The sequence below is a fragment of the Henckelia pumila genome, chromosome 3 (genome assembly GCF_033568475.1).
Source record: "Henckelia pumila isolate YLH828 chromosome 3, ASM3356847v2, whole genome shotgun sequence".
Taxonomy (NCBI): Eukaryota; Viridiplantae; Streptophyta; class Magnoliopsida; order Lamiales; family Gesneriaceae; genus Henckelia; species Henckelia pumila.
The window spans coordinates 67,967,615-67,982,133 of NC_133122.1; the positions used below are offsets into that span (position 1 = coordinate 67,967,615).

General features: G+C 34.9%; 2 protein-coding genes across 3 annotated transcripts; both read left to right on the forward strand.

Annotated features, from left to right (window-relative positions):
• Positions 1-728: 728 nt before the first annotated feature.
• On the forward strand, positions 729-3,318 carry LOC140892196 (nuclear intron maturase 3, mitochondrial-like). Its single transcript, XM_073301003.1, has one exon. It carries the CDS (start codon positions 1,021-1,023, stop codon positions 3,313-3,315), a length of 2,295 nt encoding a protein of 764 aa, XP_073157104.1. The 5' UTR covers positions 729-1,020; the 3' UTR covers positions 3,316-3,318.
• On the forward strand, positions 3,290-10,219 carry LOC140892197 (uncharacterized). 2 transcript variants are annotated; one of them, XM_073301004.1, is made up of 8 exons: positions 3,290-3,336; positions 4,308-4,399; positions 6,675-7,073; positions 7,166-7,306; positions 7,371-7,471; positions 7,559-7,780; positions 8,365-8,855; positions 9,872-10,219. In XM_073301004.1, exons 3-8 carry the CDS (start codon positions 6,702-6,704, stop codon positions 9,880-9,882), a joined length of 1,338 nt encoding a protein of 445 aa, XP_073157105.1. In that variant the 5' UTR covers positions 3,290-3,336; positions 4,308-4,399; positions 6,675-6,701; the 3' UTR covers positions 9,883-10,219. The 2 variants fall into 2 exon arrangements, with proteins under 2 accessions (XP_073157105.1, XP_073157106.1); XM_073301005.1 differs by lacking the exon at positions 7,559-7,780 and having other exon boundaries at positions 8,365-10,219.
• The last annotated feature ends 4,300 nt before the right edge of the window (positions 10,220-14,519 follow it).

Consider the following 14,519-nt stretch of genomic DNA (forward strand, 5'->3'; position numbering starts at 1 on the left):
TTCAAGAGAATATAGACTAAATGTTGAAAATTAAGAAAAAAGTTGAGACAATAGAATGAAATTAACTGACGGAATTAAGAAATGACCAGTGAGAGAATACACTGAAATTAGATTTTATGATTTTACCTAGTAGTTAATTTAGGTTAAATATTTATTTTAAACCTATAGAAAGATTTTACAAAGTAAGGATGATTTTTTTGTTTCCAACTTCGTTACATGTGTATGATTTAATTTGATGATAACATATCTGATGAAATAAAGTTACTTTTTAATTCCAATGATATATTATATAGTCTAATTTATTTATTTTACATAAATTTCAAATTTCTATCATTATTATGATATTATAATTAGATATAGACGTAATTATGTTTAATATGAATCACTTTATTGAATTTAAAATAAATTATATAAAGTATATTCATGATCATATTAATATATCATAAATAATTTTAAAAATATTTATTTATTTATGCGATTCCATCGGTGCGATTTTTTTACTAAAATGACTACAACACCATATTATATGTTGCAGTTTGTTATTTTATTCAACCGCGGGTTTTTTTTTCAAAAAATTGAACATAAGGACGTGGGGCGATTGGATTAGATGAGTTTGGACGGTTTTTCATTAAAGTTGATCAGCCCTTGTGTGTGAGAAAGCTAATACACGGAGGGAGGGCTGGTCATTACGATGGTAAGTTGTTTTCGAAGTTTTTGTTGCTGTCTACTGGAGAAGCTGCTTCAAAGAGTAATTTCATATTGTACTTTGAATTCGCAGCAACATTGATTGATCGCACTGTGCAGAACCCATCCTAAATAAAGAGAAGATTTTTTGGGTGTAACGAGAGCCTCTCAATTAAGTAGGGCCAAGGGAAACTAATTTTTTTACTGTACCATCGTGAAAAAAGGTTTCCAGCTTGCACAGCGGATAATGTTGGGCCCGATGATATCAACTTGTGTCCTAAAAACGAGTCAAACGGCAGACTATTGACCTAATCCTAACCTAAAATAAGGAGTATAATGCTCTTCAGCCTCCTCAGAAAGTCGAAACCCGCCACCGTCACCACCGCGCACTTCCACCTCTCCTCCACCCTCCGCCGCCAACGGCCCCAATTCTCCACCGAAACTCATTCGCTCTCGAAGCAAGCCCTTGAATCCCTAGTACTCTCCTGCTGTCGTCACGGTAAATTCCAAGGCCTCTCTGACGTGGTCGCTGCACCCTCTCTTCTCCTCACTGCCTGCCAGAGCCTCAGAAAACATGCCGTCGAGACTCCTCCGCCGCCGCTCACTGTTGATTCAGTTTCCACCCACTTCTTCTCCCTCCAAGAGTTGTCCTTTCAGCTATGTACAAATTCATTTGACGTTGAATCTTGCTGCATTCGTGTTTCTCAACGAGGGAACAGAGGTACACCCCTTGTGCTACCCAACTTGAAGCTTAAAGTTGTGATTGAAGCTATTAGGCTTGTGCTTGAAGTTATTTATGATGACAGGTTTGCTACCTTTTGCTACGGCGGGCGAGCAAACTTGGGCCGCCACACGGCTATTCGGTATTTAAAGAATTCGGTGGCAAACCCAACTTGGTGGTTTAGCATTAAATTTGATCGTGAATTATGTAATTCTGTTCATGTTGATAAGTTATTTTTTATGCTGGGGGAGAAAATTGAAGATGATTCATTTCTTGATTTGATAAAAAGGTTGTTTGATTGTAAGATAGTCAACATTGAATTGGGTGGGGTTTGTTTAGGCAGGGGGCTGCCTCAAGAATCGGCCTTGAGTTCGATTTTGATCAATGTTTACTTTAATGGATTTGATAGGGAAGTTCAAGAATTAAGATTAAGGACGTATAAAGAAAATCCTAAGTTCATGGAAAACGATTTTGTCTTGGCTGAAAAAGATTCAGACCATGTTTTTTATAAGCCATTGAAGATTTATGCTGTCCGATTTTTGGATGAGATATTGATTGTTACTTCAGGAACAAAGACGATGACTTTAGAATTAAAGAATGAAGTGGTGAAGTTATTAGAACATGATTTGGATTTGAGAGTGGATAAAGTTACAACTGTCATTCATAGCGCGATTGATGAGAAGATAGGCTTCATGGGAATGGAGCTTCGGGCAGTTGCCCCTTCAGTGCTCCGTCCGCCTAAGACAGAGAAAGCTATTAGGGCACGAAAAAAGTATCTTAGGCAGAAAGAAGTCCGGCTTTTGGAGTTGAAAAATGCAAAAGAGAGAAACAGGAAGAAGTTAGGGATGAAGTTATTGAAGCATGTGTTCAGGAAGTTGAAACAAAGCAATGGATTCAAATTCGAGTTCCAAATTGAGAATGAAGTGAGGCAAATTTTTCACACTTGGGGTGAGGAAGTGGTTCAAGAGTTTCTTGAATCTGTGGATGAACGAGCTGAATGGCACCGAAAATTGTCTGCTGGTGATTTTCTCTCTTTGGAAAGGATTCGAAATTCTCTTCCACATGATCTTGTTGATGCTTATGACAACTTCCAACATCAAGTTGACAAGTATTTGAAACCGACGAAGGCTAAGAGGGTGTTGGAGGAAGAAGTGAAAAGAGCGGAAGAGGAAGAACGTAAATATGCCGAAAGAACCATCGAGGATTTGACAAGACGGTGCATCAAAGTCGATGCACCCATGGAACTCATTAAGAAGGCAGTCAAGATGGTTGGATTCACCAATAGCATGGGTCGTCCTAGGCCTCTAACTTGGCTCATGGTTCTTGAAGATATTGACATAATCAAATGGTATGCCGGGGTGGGAAGAAGATGGCTTGATTTCTATTGTTGCTGCCACAACTTCCGAACAGTGAAAATCATCGTAACTTATCATCTTAGATTCTCCTGCATCTTGACGTTAGCAGAAAAACACGAAGCCACCAAGCGCGAGACAATTAGGCATTTCACTAAGGATTTAAAAGTTTCAAACATTAATGGAGTTGAAGAAGTACACTTTCCTTCTGAAAAGGAGATCAAGATGATGGGAGATAGGAATCTCTCGGAACCGTTTCCGGTGGATGGGGTGATGAATTTGGTTTTGATCAGATTAGTCTCTGATGAACCTTCACACCGCTGTATCGCTCATTTCTGTGACAGGAGCGATACGATCGTTTACAGGATCCAGTTACCTCAGAACGGCCTCCAAAAACACCTCATCGACGAGAGTCTACGAGGTTGTCTGATGGGCTCGATTCATGAGAGTTTACACAGAAAGTGTGCTCCCTTGTGTTGTTTCCATGTAAGTGAGCTATACATGGGAAGATTGACTCTTCAAGACATCGATTGCGCGGCGCTTTTGGACTTTGAATGATCTCCATCACAATGTTTTCTGGTTAGTTTGGAAAGAAAATTGTCATATTCCTCTCATAAAAACTTGTGATTCTTTTATTTTATATATCCGTTTGATTGATTTAGATCACTCGCAGTCCATGGATACAAAAATGCAACCTCTAGCATAGTGTCTCTACATGGAAATGGTTCATTGGGCCTTGTGGAAATAATATTTGGGCTTGACTCATTTCTGATTGTCTCCGAAATTAGAGTTCAAGTCTTGTGGGCTCAATCATCTGGATCCAACCAATTTGAAAAGATACATTTGTTTTGAAAATATTTTTATTCTTGGAAAATATAAATTAGCATATATCCATATAATTTTAAAATTATTCAATCAGCATCGTAATAGTTGTTATTTTATTTTCATTTTTCGATATTATCAAAAAGTTTATCATTATATTATATTTTAATTCAAAAACTTTCCAGGAAGGATATATTATAAACAACAAAATATTTACCACGATTTTCCAAGCTAATTTCTAAAAATGAAATATCCAAAATATAAATTTGAAATTTATGCGCCGTCTAGCTAGTAAATGTTTTATGAGGTGGGCAGGCATTAAATGTAACAACATTTATTGGTTGGGGATGGTTAAATGGGGAATATTTCATGCTAGTAATAATAATAATAATAATTATTTATTATTAATCAATATAATGTTCGAAAAAATAAAAAATTCGATTTTCTGCTGAGGTAGATTTCTTTCTAAGGGTTACAAGATTGAACTGATTTTCTGTTCTCTCATATTATTATATAATAATATGTCAAGAACATATGAATTCTCTTGTTAGCAATTTTTTTGCCAATAATGCATGCCAAATTCATGATTGTGCTCTTTCTCTTCTTCTCCCCCCACCCATTTTCAGTGTTCAGAGGTCGAAAAGTCTACATCTCTGTTATCGTATCTTCTAAGGCTTTTTTTTGTGATAATCCATGTGATAGGAGTGCTGTTTCTTTATTTGTCCCAGATATATGTTAATTCTGCAAACATGGATGACCATCTCATTAATTCAATCACGAGGCCTGCTGTTGACTCAAATGCTGGGCAAGTTTATTACAGGTACGCCATTTGCTGCCAATCTCTATTTCACATTTGTCCTGGATCTGGAGTCATGACATTTAATCAATATAGCATTCATTACAAATTCTTTCTCCTGCTATTTGTTACTAAGTATACCATCCCAAAATTCAATAACATGGTTCCAAAATATCCCCTACAATATTTTTTTACATGATTTTCGTAATATCTTGCCACTTTTGATAATTTTTATAATTAAAAAAACCTGATAATAACAACATATTATTATCTTTAAATTTCATTGGCTTATTTTATATTTTTTCTAAACATCTTAAAACCTAATTTGTAAAATTAGGCCTTATAGCTTATAATTCCTAAAACAGATAGTTTATAGCTATTAAACCAATTTATATGGGACCAGGGAGGACTCTCAACCTTCAATAATCAAAAGTTAACATTGAGAAGTACAATTTAGTATATGCTTATTTAGTTCTCTACATTTCTCCAAACTCTATGAATTTAGTAATCTAGCTTATACACTTCCCATCTCCAGATTTCAACTAATAAGTATTTATTTCCGAGTATTTTGATAATTTTTTAATTTGCCATAAAAAAAAGAGAAGAAAAAATGAAAAAAAAATGATGAAATGGAAAAAAAGGAAAAAAAAGAAAAGAAAAGAAAAAAGAAATAAATGACAAAATTGTAATTATATTGAAAGCCATATCAAACTCACCAAAATTGTCGGTCTAGGGGGCGGAAGCTTTATATATAGGTATAGCTATAGATATACATATATATATATATATGTATTATTATATTTAGTACAAGTATTTTTTAAATTAAAAAATATATTAGAACTGAGCCATTTGCGTGAGTTACCTAAACTATACATAATATGCTAGTGTGAACTATAGAGTGTCCGGGATGGAATGAGGATTTTTAATGAAGGGTGACAATATTCTTTTTAGAAAAAATAATTGTAAGAAAAAAAAAATGTCGTAATTAACATTTATCTATGCAATATAATAATTATTATATTTGTATGTATACTTACAGAAATATGATTATTAAAAAATTTTACTAATTGGTAGAATAGAAAGAAAAAATGCAAAGAATGATTTTCAATTAAGTAACCTATTAACCAGAGCAACGATTTACAACACCAAAATTTTCAATGCTCAAAGTATAAGATGCTTCACGATAATCGAGTTCACAAAACATATATAAAACAAGAATAATGCTAAAGGTACAACAAATATCGTGTACAACGATATTTATAACAATTATATCGTTGGATTTTGCTATTTTATCACGAAATTTTGTATTCAATTTATCATGAGATTATAATTGCAAGTTATGATATATATACACATAATATTGAATACTTTCGCCTGTGACGAGCCAGCACTTTCTTCCTCTATTGCTCCCCGATCAGATGTTAGGGTATGTACTACGATCTTTATTTTTATTTTTTTAATTTTTTGCAATGTAGCTATTGGTTAGCTACTTCTGCGCTGATCGGCTTAATCTCGATTCATACGAGGTGACCGCGGAACATATTCAGCTTAACTCACCTTCTTACGTGCTACCATAATTGCTTCTTCCAGTTCGGTACAATTTAGGCAATATTCATGAAATTATGATATGCTTATGTTGAGTTTAATTAGTAAGTTAAGCGGGGCAAGCTATTGTTTTGATTTTAGAGAGAAAGTATACTTCATGACCCAAACTCTGTGTAGGTGTTCAGAAATTAACTCTGTCCCCAATAGATGGATCACTTTTGGATAAAAGCAAATAAATAGATCAGTATGAAGTTGTTAAGATGCTCATTATGGTTTAGGCCTTTTGTTTTGGTTGCGATCAAATGTTTTGTCAATATGATATAAGTGGTAGTACTATGTCGAATCACTCGAAACTTAATTTGGCCATGTTCTCTGAATTAGTTTTTGCTCTGGATTTTTAGAATGGTCGGAGCTTGTTTATTAGTTCTACTTTGACATTAGTGGTTCTGAGCCTCAATGCAATTTCTTAGTCAATTCCATGCTTATACTTTCCCTTGCTTGTTCTTTGTTATAATAAATCAGTCGTTTCAAGCTCCGAGATGTCCTGCAGTCACGTTTCTTTCGAAATTACCTGCAGCATTACAGACTCAGACAAACATTTACACTAATGATTACACTTACTGTATAGTCCAGACATGGGGTGTTAGTGTTATTGAATTGGGTGCTTCTAATTGAAATTACCCAATATTCATTATTCGTCTGTGCTCTGTGTTACAATGTTTTACTTACATAGTAACTGTTATCTTTCGATTAGGAATTCCTTCGGGTGGCAAATGAGAATATGCTCGCATCTCTTCAAAACAAATGCGAATTTTCTCTGCTAGGGTCTTATGTCGCAGATTGTAGCGCCTATGGACAGTGGGCTGTGTATGGAAATGACGAAAAGACATGCAGGAATTTGGCTACCAATGGACAATGTTTGTCACGAAGTCCAAATGCACGTGCTAATAATTTTGGGAGTTTAAGATGTGGATGCCACAAACTTGATGGGTTATCAGAACAATTGGGACCTACGGGTCTAGGAATCACGTGGATCAAGCTTCTCTGTGGTCTGACAGAAACTGTTGGACAAAGAATTAGAATCGTACCTAAATTTGATCACTTACATAAGTTACATTTGAAGGGAGAAACAGTGTTCCAGTTGGATATCCACGTATGCAAGTCATTTTCATCTGTAAAGCATACTTCTTTTTTTGGTTTAATTTGCTCCCCTTTTATGCTTACTTGGCTTTTCGATTAATGTAGGTCATAGTTTATGATATTCCCACTTTTAATGGTCACCATTATTGCCTGGGCCTCCAGGGTTCATTCAATTCGTGCACAACTCCATGCAAGAAACCCAAATCGTTTGACAACCTTCACGAAAAAGATTCACATCTTAACTTGGTAAATATGCTTAAAAAATTCTGTCATTTCAGGACAGTAGATTTCTGACTGAATTGCATAACAGGACACTGTCATTCTGGCGATGAATAGTGCTAATGCTGCTCAAATGTTCCTTAGTAGATGTCTTAATGCAAAGTCCAGTATTCGATTCCGAATTATTCACACGTAACCTCTCGAGACCATGATTTTATCCCTCCCCTAGAGCTAAAAGATTATGCTTGACGATGTAACAGCTTCTTATTAACTTCACAGGATCAAAATGTTCATCTGGAAAGCATTTTCAGTATCTGTTGCTTTCCTTTCAACTGTCATATATATATTTCTTCAACACGCGCATGTTCTGTTCGGTTGCATGTCTCAGTCATTCATGTATAGCATACTGGGAAAAGTATTTAGCATTACTTGGCAAAGCATCATAATACGCAGCTGTCAGTTATTGTATTGGCCTTTCTTTCTACAGGATCATGGTAAAAGGTGATGGACGACCTGATGATATGGCTTCTTGATTATGTTTTAACTTTCATTCGACTTTATTGACACAGGGAAGCATTTAAAACATCATTATCAGGCTTATATTGGAATGCATGCTTTTATCATATCTATTCATTATGCACAATCGTTTCTTTAGTAGGACACTTGTCCACGCACACAAAAGTGAAGCCGTAAATATGCTGTGGTACGAGGGAAGAAATGAATGCCAAACATAAAGCTTTAGCATACCTGGAAAAAATAAGAAAATTTCGCCTATAAAGTTACATGAACTTTTAGCACAAAAACAAGTCCTTTACTATTTTGAGAGAGAACGTAAACTTGAAATACATTGGAAACAGATATAATTCAACTGAGTTGCACTTATTGGACCTTATCATTTGTCTATGCTCGAGGAATTTTTGTGTGAAGTGAGGATTCTTGCATGGCAGCTTGGGAAATCTTTTTCCTTTGATTCATTTAACGATCTATACTTGATAAATCCACGAGATTTCCATTTTTCAGTAAAGAAGTCAACGTTAAAGAATATGTTATATTGAGATTCCCTTTTACTTTTTTCTATGTTACAGGTCTCAGACTTGTGTTGAATTTGCGGAGAAAGCTGCATTCCAGATGCACTTAATGTGGTCAAATATTGTGGTTGATATATTTCTTGGGAATTTATACGGCATTGTGCTTTGGTATTTGTCAGAACCTTCTTGTTTATGGGTTTCAAGCTGTGCTCATGACATCACAAACCATTGCTTACGTACTAGCATATGGCTGATGGGCAATCCAGCAGGTTTTAAGTTGAATACTGAGCTGGCTGGAGTTCTTGGAATGATTTCTCTGAATGGGATTCAAATTTGGTCGACTCTTTGGGTGTTTATGAGTTTTCTCTTCATCCACTTTCTGAAAGGACTTGCTATATGTGGGATTTTTTTTGGTTTAACAACAGCGGCAGCTCTAATAATTTATACAATTTCCATAGCCACAATTCATGTTTTGACGCTTCATTTATTTCTTTCCTTCTCTATTCATCTCAGATACAGACTGTGGCAGCATTATGGCGACTCTTCAGGTTTATTATATACCAATCCTAGCTTTTTATTATAACTAGGAAAGTGCACGTGCGATGCACATAGGTTATACCTTGTTTGTTTGGTTACTTAGGCTGTTATTCAATGTGTATTTACATAACTGTTAAATCGATAACAGGGGTAGGAAGTGGAATCCTCTAAGTCAAAGATTAGATAGCTACGACTATACTGTGGAGCAACATGTAGTTGGTTCTCTCCTCTTTACCCAGATTTTACTCCTATTACCAACCACATCTGCGTTCTACATTTTCTTTAGTTCAAGAAATCGAATTGATGCATAAGTGCTAGAGCGTGTAACTCCAACCGACCTTTCTTGTAACCACTATCTATTAGATTCCCTAAAACCTGAAGGGTCTTGCTTGTTGGTAATCGTTGCTGCATTTTTCCTTCAAAATTTAATCTTTTTTCTATGCTTTATCTTGCTGCTTCGATATTTTTTTTGGTTATATGGTCTCACTAGAGTTTTTGGTATTGTTTGCAAATAATCACGTATTTTTAGAGTTTGCAAACACTACCTTTGTGTATCTTGCTGCTTTGATTTTGGATTTATTTAGTTTTATTCAAAATTCCATTTCTGTTTTTTGTAGAACAGAACTTCATCCATATCAAATGGTTGATTATCTGTCCACCATGCACAAATCCTTCTCAGTTTTGCTTTGGTTGATTTCCACACATTTCTTTTCAGTCTCTCCTTAGCTTTAGGCCTTCATGTTACTTTTGTTTCTCTTCTACGACGACGAAGGTAGACTAGAATTTGTATTTAAGGAGTAGTCGAGATTCATCATGTATGGGGGGGGACATGGTCAACATGCAGGAAGACAGAGTTTTCATATCTTGAGCTAGAGGCTAGAAAAAGACGAGTACAAAATCTAGAGAAAATATACATGGATATGTATATATGCAGAAAGAGTTACATGTATCAGTATTTCAAAGAAATGCACACCATTTTTTCCTTGTTTCGATGTGCGGTAATCATTTGAATGCTTCATCGGTGCAGAAAAATGGTAGGAAACGCAAACTACGTGAAGATGAAGTGGTTAATCCCACTTCAAGACCCGTGTATAAATGGCGTTGGGAAAGGAAACGTTGAGTAGAAAATACTCGTGTACCACAGATTCTTGAATGAGAGCATGAGGTGGGGACGTGCAACAATATCTTCAAGTCGGAAGAACAGTTTTCGTAAATGCATTGAAAATGCGTGATTTTTTATTCGGAATCACCATAGATGGTGAACGTAATTTTGCTGACTGATGTTGGAAACAGAAGTATATGATTGTCTCTAGTCCAGCTCTTGTACGGATCTCTACTTGTTTATATGCAAAATTTATGGTTCTTCCAATGAAGGTTTTTCTTGCAATGTTTCTAAATTCATAGAAATAAAACCACGAATCACCAGTTTAGTGATATTTCTCGCTTCAACTTCCCCACAATACACTGTGCCAAAAGAGGAACTACGGTATGGTGTTTAAAGTGTATACTATAGTCATATTTTCAAAATTATATATACTATAGCTTATTTCATTGTCGAAAACTTTTGCCATGAAAAATGGAAATCCTTCACATTTAGACATGTTTTCTTTCGATAATTTTTTTTCTTTTTTATTTTGAATCGATAAAAAATTTCTTTTCTTAAAAACCGAAAAAATGGATAAATTGCTAAATAAAAAAATTATTACATAAATCATAATTACATACATCCGGGAGATTGTAAGATTTCACGGTGATCCATTGGACCATTGAGCATTGGTAGTGACCGAGATTTCGGATGTGTTAAGTGTGACATGCGATCAAATGAATTCTCACGATTGTAAGGAATAAAGCATGGAGATTTAGTCAACTAATCTACAACGACCCAGATAACATCACACTGTCTAGGGTGAACCGATACACACTTCGCTTCATTACTTTTCACTAGTACCTAGATCGCAAATCCTTATACATCTTCATGCTTCTAGGGTGAACTGTTAGTCGAATCCTGTGAGCGTGTGCTAAGAAATCATTCCACGATTCAGCATCATCAGACACTACCACTCGATTAGACAAGCACAATAATCCATTAGATTGGTAATGAATTTCGGATGTATTCCCTGCATTGGCTAAACGTGCCAATCTCTGTGTCTTAGCATCAGAGATCTAAGCATCCTAACCCGAGACTACAAATATGGCTCAGCTAGAAGTGGATACAATCGAATTACATTTGCTATTTTCTTGTGCTTGAAGGTAAAACCCAAGGAACGACAGTTGTGATGCTAGAGATATCACTATTCTGAAGAGCAGAGAGTCTAATCTGTCGACTCAAGTCATCAACAGTGAGATTAGCGGAACCTGGATGATATTTGATTTCACAGTAGTAACATTTCAGAAGATCCATCCAGCGGCTCAAATTAAACTCGACATGAGTGAATATATACTTCAGAATCTTGTGATCAGTGAATATCTCAAATCTCTCGCCATATAAGTAATATCTCCAGATCTTGGTGCAAAGATAATGGCGGCCAACTCAAGATCATTTACTGGATACTCGTGCGTCTTCAATTGTCGAGTAACATAGGCTATTACATGCTCATGTTGCATCAGTACACATCCTAGCCCTTGTCCAGAGGCATCAGTGTAAATCGTATAGCCTCCTGTTCTCGATGCTAGAGCAAGCACAAATGCAGTTGTCAGACGTTTACGAATTTTCTTAAATGATTTCTCGCATTCAGAATACCAAGCAAAAGGAACATCCTTCCTGGTAAGATGTTTCAAATGTCTGGCTATCTGGGCAAAATTCTCAATGAACCTACGGTAATATCCAGCTAGACCAAAGAAACTACGGATCTTAGCTACCGTCGTAAGTCGTGCCCAATTTAGCACTACCTCAACCTTACTTGAATCCACTGATATTCCTTCTCTGGATATAATGTGACCAAGAAACACAACTCGATCCATCTAGAACTCACATTTGCTCAGTTTATCATACAATTGCTTTTCTCGTAATGTCTGCAAAATAATTCTCAGGTATTGTTGTGTATGCTAGTAAATGGTGCAATTACCAAGAAGATTGAAGAAACTCTAAATTGTCGAGCTACATGTACACTAGAATTAAACCTTTTTTTTAAGAAAAAAACCTTAATTTGAGAAAACTGAAATTCATCAGTAATTAATATTATACTCTGCAAGAGTTCGCTATTTATCCCGGTTAATGAGATTCTATCTAATGATCTATATTTTAGCACATAAGCATAATTAATGTTGAAGAGCTGACGTGATAAATCATTGAACCATTAGATTGACAATTCAGGTAATATCCGTAAGGTATTTTGAAATATACCATCCATCCCATGTCATTTTACTTCTTAGTTGCCACATTTCAGAAAATGTCTTTAAAAAAAAATTCTTCAGAAAATGTCTTCTTTGCTCTAGGGTATCTAGAGTTAATTACTACTATTCGGGTAGTTTGCTGGTTGCCCCCTCGAGCTTGGATATTACAAGCTCAATACTGAGGGGTGCTCAAAAACTAGGGGGGAGTCTGGGATTGAAGGCATTATCAGAGATCATATTTGGCATCCGATTTTAGCGTATCATGACTCTATTGGTATTGGTTCCAACACGAGAGCAGAGTTACTGGCTATCCTCAAGGGTTTACAGGTTTGCAAATTGTATAACATGTTCCCATAATGGTTGGAAGTGGACTCCTTGGCGGCACTTGCTATTTTGGATGCTGATAATTCTTCCTGGGATCTTAGCTGGATCCTGACCCAAATCCAGGTGATTTTTAAGTCTTCAATGGTTCGTAAATCTCATATTTTTAGGAAAACTAATGCAGCGGCAGATGAATTGGCTAATCTTGATTTGGTACTGGGATCGGACATTTTGCATTCTACAGATATCAATGGGAGGCTCAAAGAGATTTGTAGATTAGATAGATCGGTTCTACCTTATATTAAAGTTAAAATAGTTTGCCATTAATTTTGTTGTTTCATTTGGTTCTTGTAATTTCTCGAGAGGTTTTGGTCTAGTCCCCCTCTCTTGTATTTTTTTTCTAATAAACAGGTAGAGGTCCGCCAAACCCCCATCATAACAGACGGTGTTTTGAAAAAAAAAACGTAATACTTTAAAGGTAATATCCGATAAATATCGATTTTCGATTTTGATCTTAATTGGCTGATTATGAAATTTGAGTAATCACTAAATTTTGATTTCGGACTATATATTTTAAGGAAGTGTTATTTACACTCCAAATTTAGTTAATCACACTCCAACATACGTTTTAAATTCATTAAGAGACCAATATACCCCTTACTACTCTTATTAATTTTTGTAGCATATGCACCCAATAAAACCTCTATTAAATGTTCTTGTATTTTATTCATAAAATTTCTTAACATGATTTTTATTTCTTTCATTTATTTTTTTTTTCTCAATTTACTATAACTAAAAATATTTTCTACTTTCCTAAATATATATATATATATATATATATATATATATATATATTCTAAAACATGTTATTTTCATATAATACGTATAAGTATTTTAAATCTTTTTTATTTTTTATTAGTTTTTGTTCCATAATTTCTCTAGAATTTAAAATAAATAGAATAAGAGTGAATTGTGAATAAATCCCTAAACCTAAACCTAACTTTTTTATAAATCCATACAATAAAAATTCTTTCTTAAAACTCCATAAGACCACCAAACATGGTCAAATCAAATGTTTAATTTTTGTACCCAATTTATGCATTTATGTACTTCATTTATGCAATGTTTGTACTCAGTTATGGTACTTTGAATTATCCGTAAAAATGGTATCAGAGCTTTAGGTTAATTATTCAGACGTAATATTATTCATTAAATAATATTTCCTTTGTTTTGGAGAAGATTTTAACAAAACATGAATTCAAACGAATGTTTGAACAAGAGGAATTTCATTTATATGAAATTTAGTAAACAAGTGAATCTAGTTAAAATAGATTCTTTACAACAGGATCTAGGTTTTGAAAAATCGGAACGGATTAAGAAATATGATTTCTAACTCCCAATTTCTAGAAATTACCCCAGACTCTTCTAAGCTCTCCGGAGATCATAGAAAAATTCAAAAGAGGGTACAATATTACAGCAATCAGCTATATGAAATACCTCGGCAGATTGAAGAAATCCTTAAGAAACAAGAAGAAATTCTTGGAACTCTAAAGGATCTTCAAACTAAAATCATAAATCTAGAACACACTTCTAGTTCTAGAAAAGGTAATACAAGAGGAAGGTTACCACTCTCGTTTGGTACCGAACCTTTGTTACATCAGAAAGGTAAAACCAAAATGGTTCAAAAACATTTAACTGATGATGAGATGATGATTAATCTTATAAAAGCAGTATCAGAGAAAAACACTATCTGATGACTACTTTAGAAAGATTAAATCTCAAAGATCTACAAGATCTTGCGGATTCTTTTGCGAATCTCAAAGTAGTAGATCTAAAAATGAATTTTCTTGAGGGTGAACAACCCATAAGGAATCCCTCAAGATATGTGGTTAAAACAGAAGAACCACATAGTGAGTTCCATGTTGGAGAAAATTCACATCCAGCAGGAACCAGATCAAGAAGGAGTAAGATACCACTACATCAAACTCCTTATGAAAAAACTATTTTAGACCCGATACATC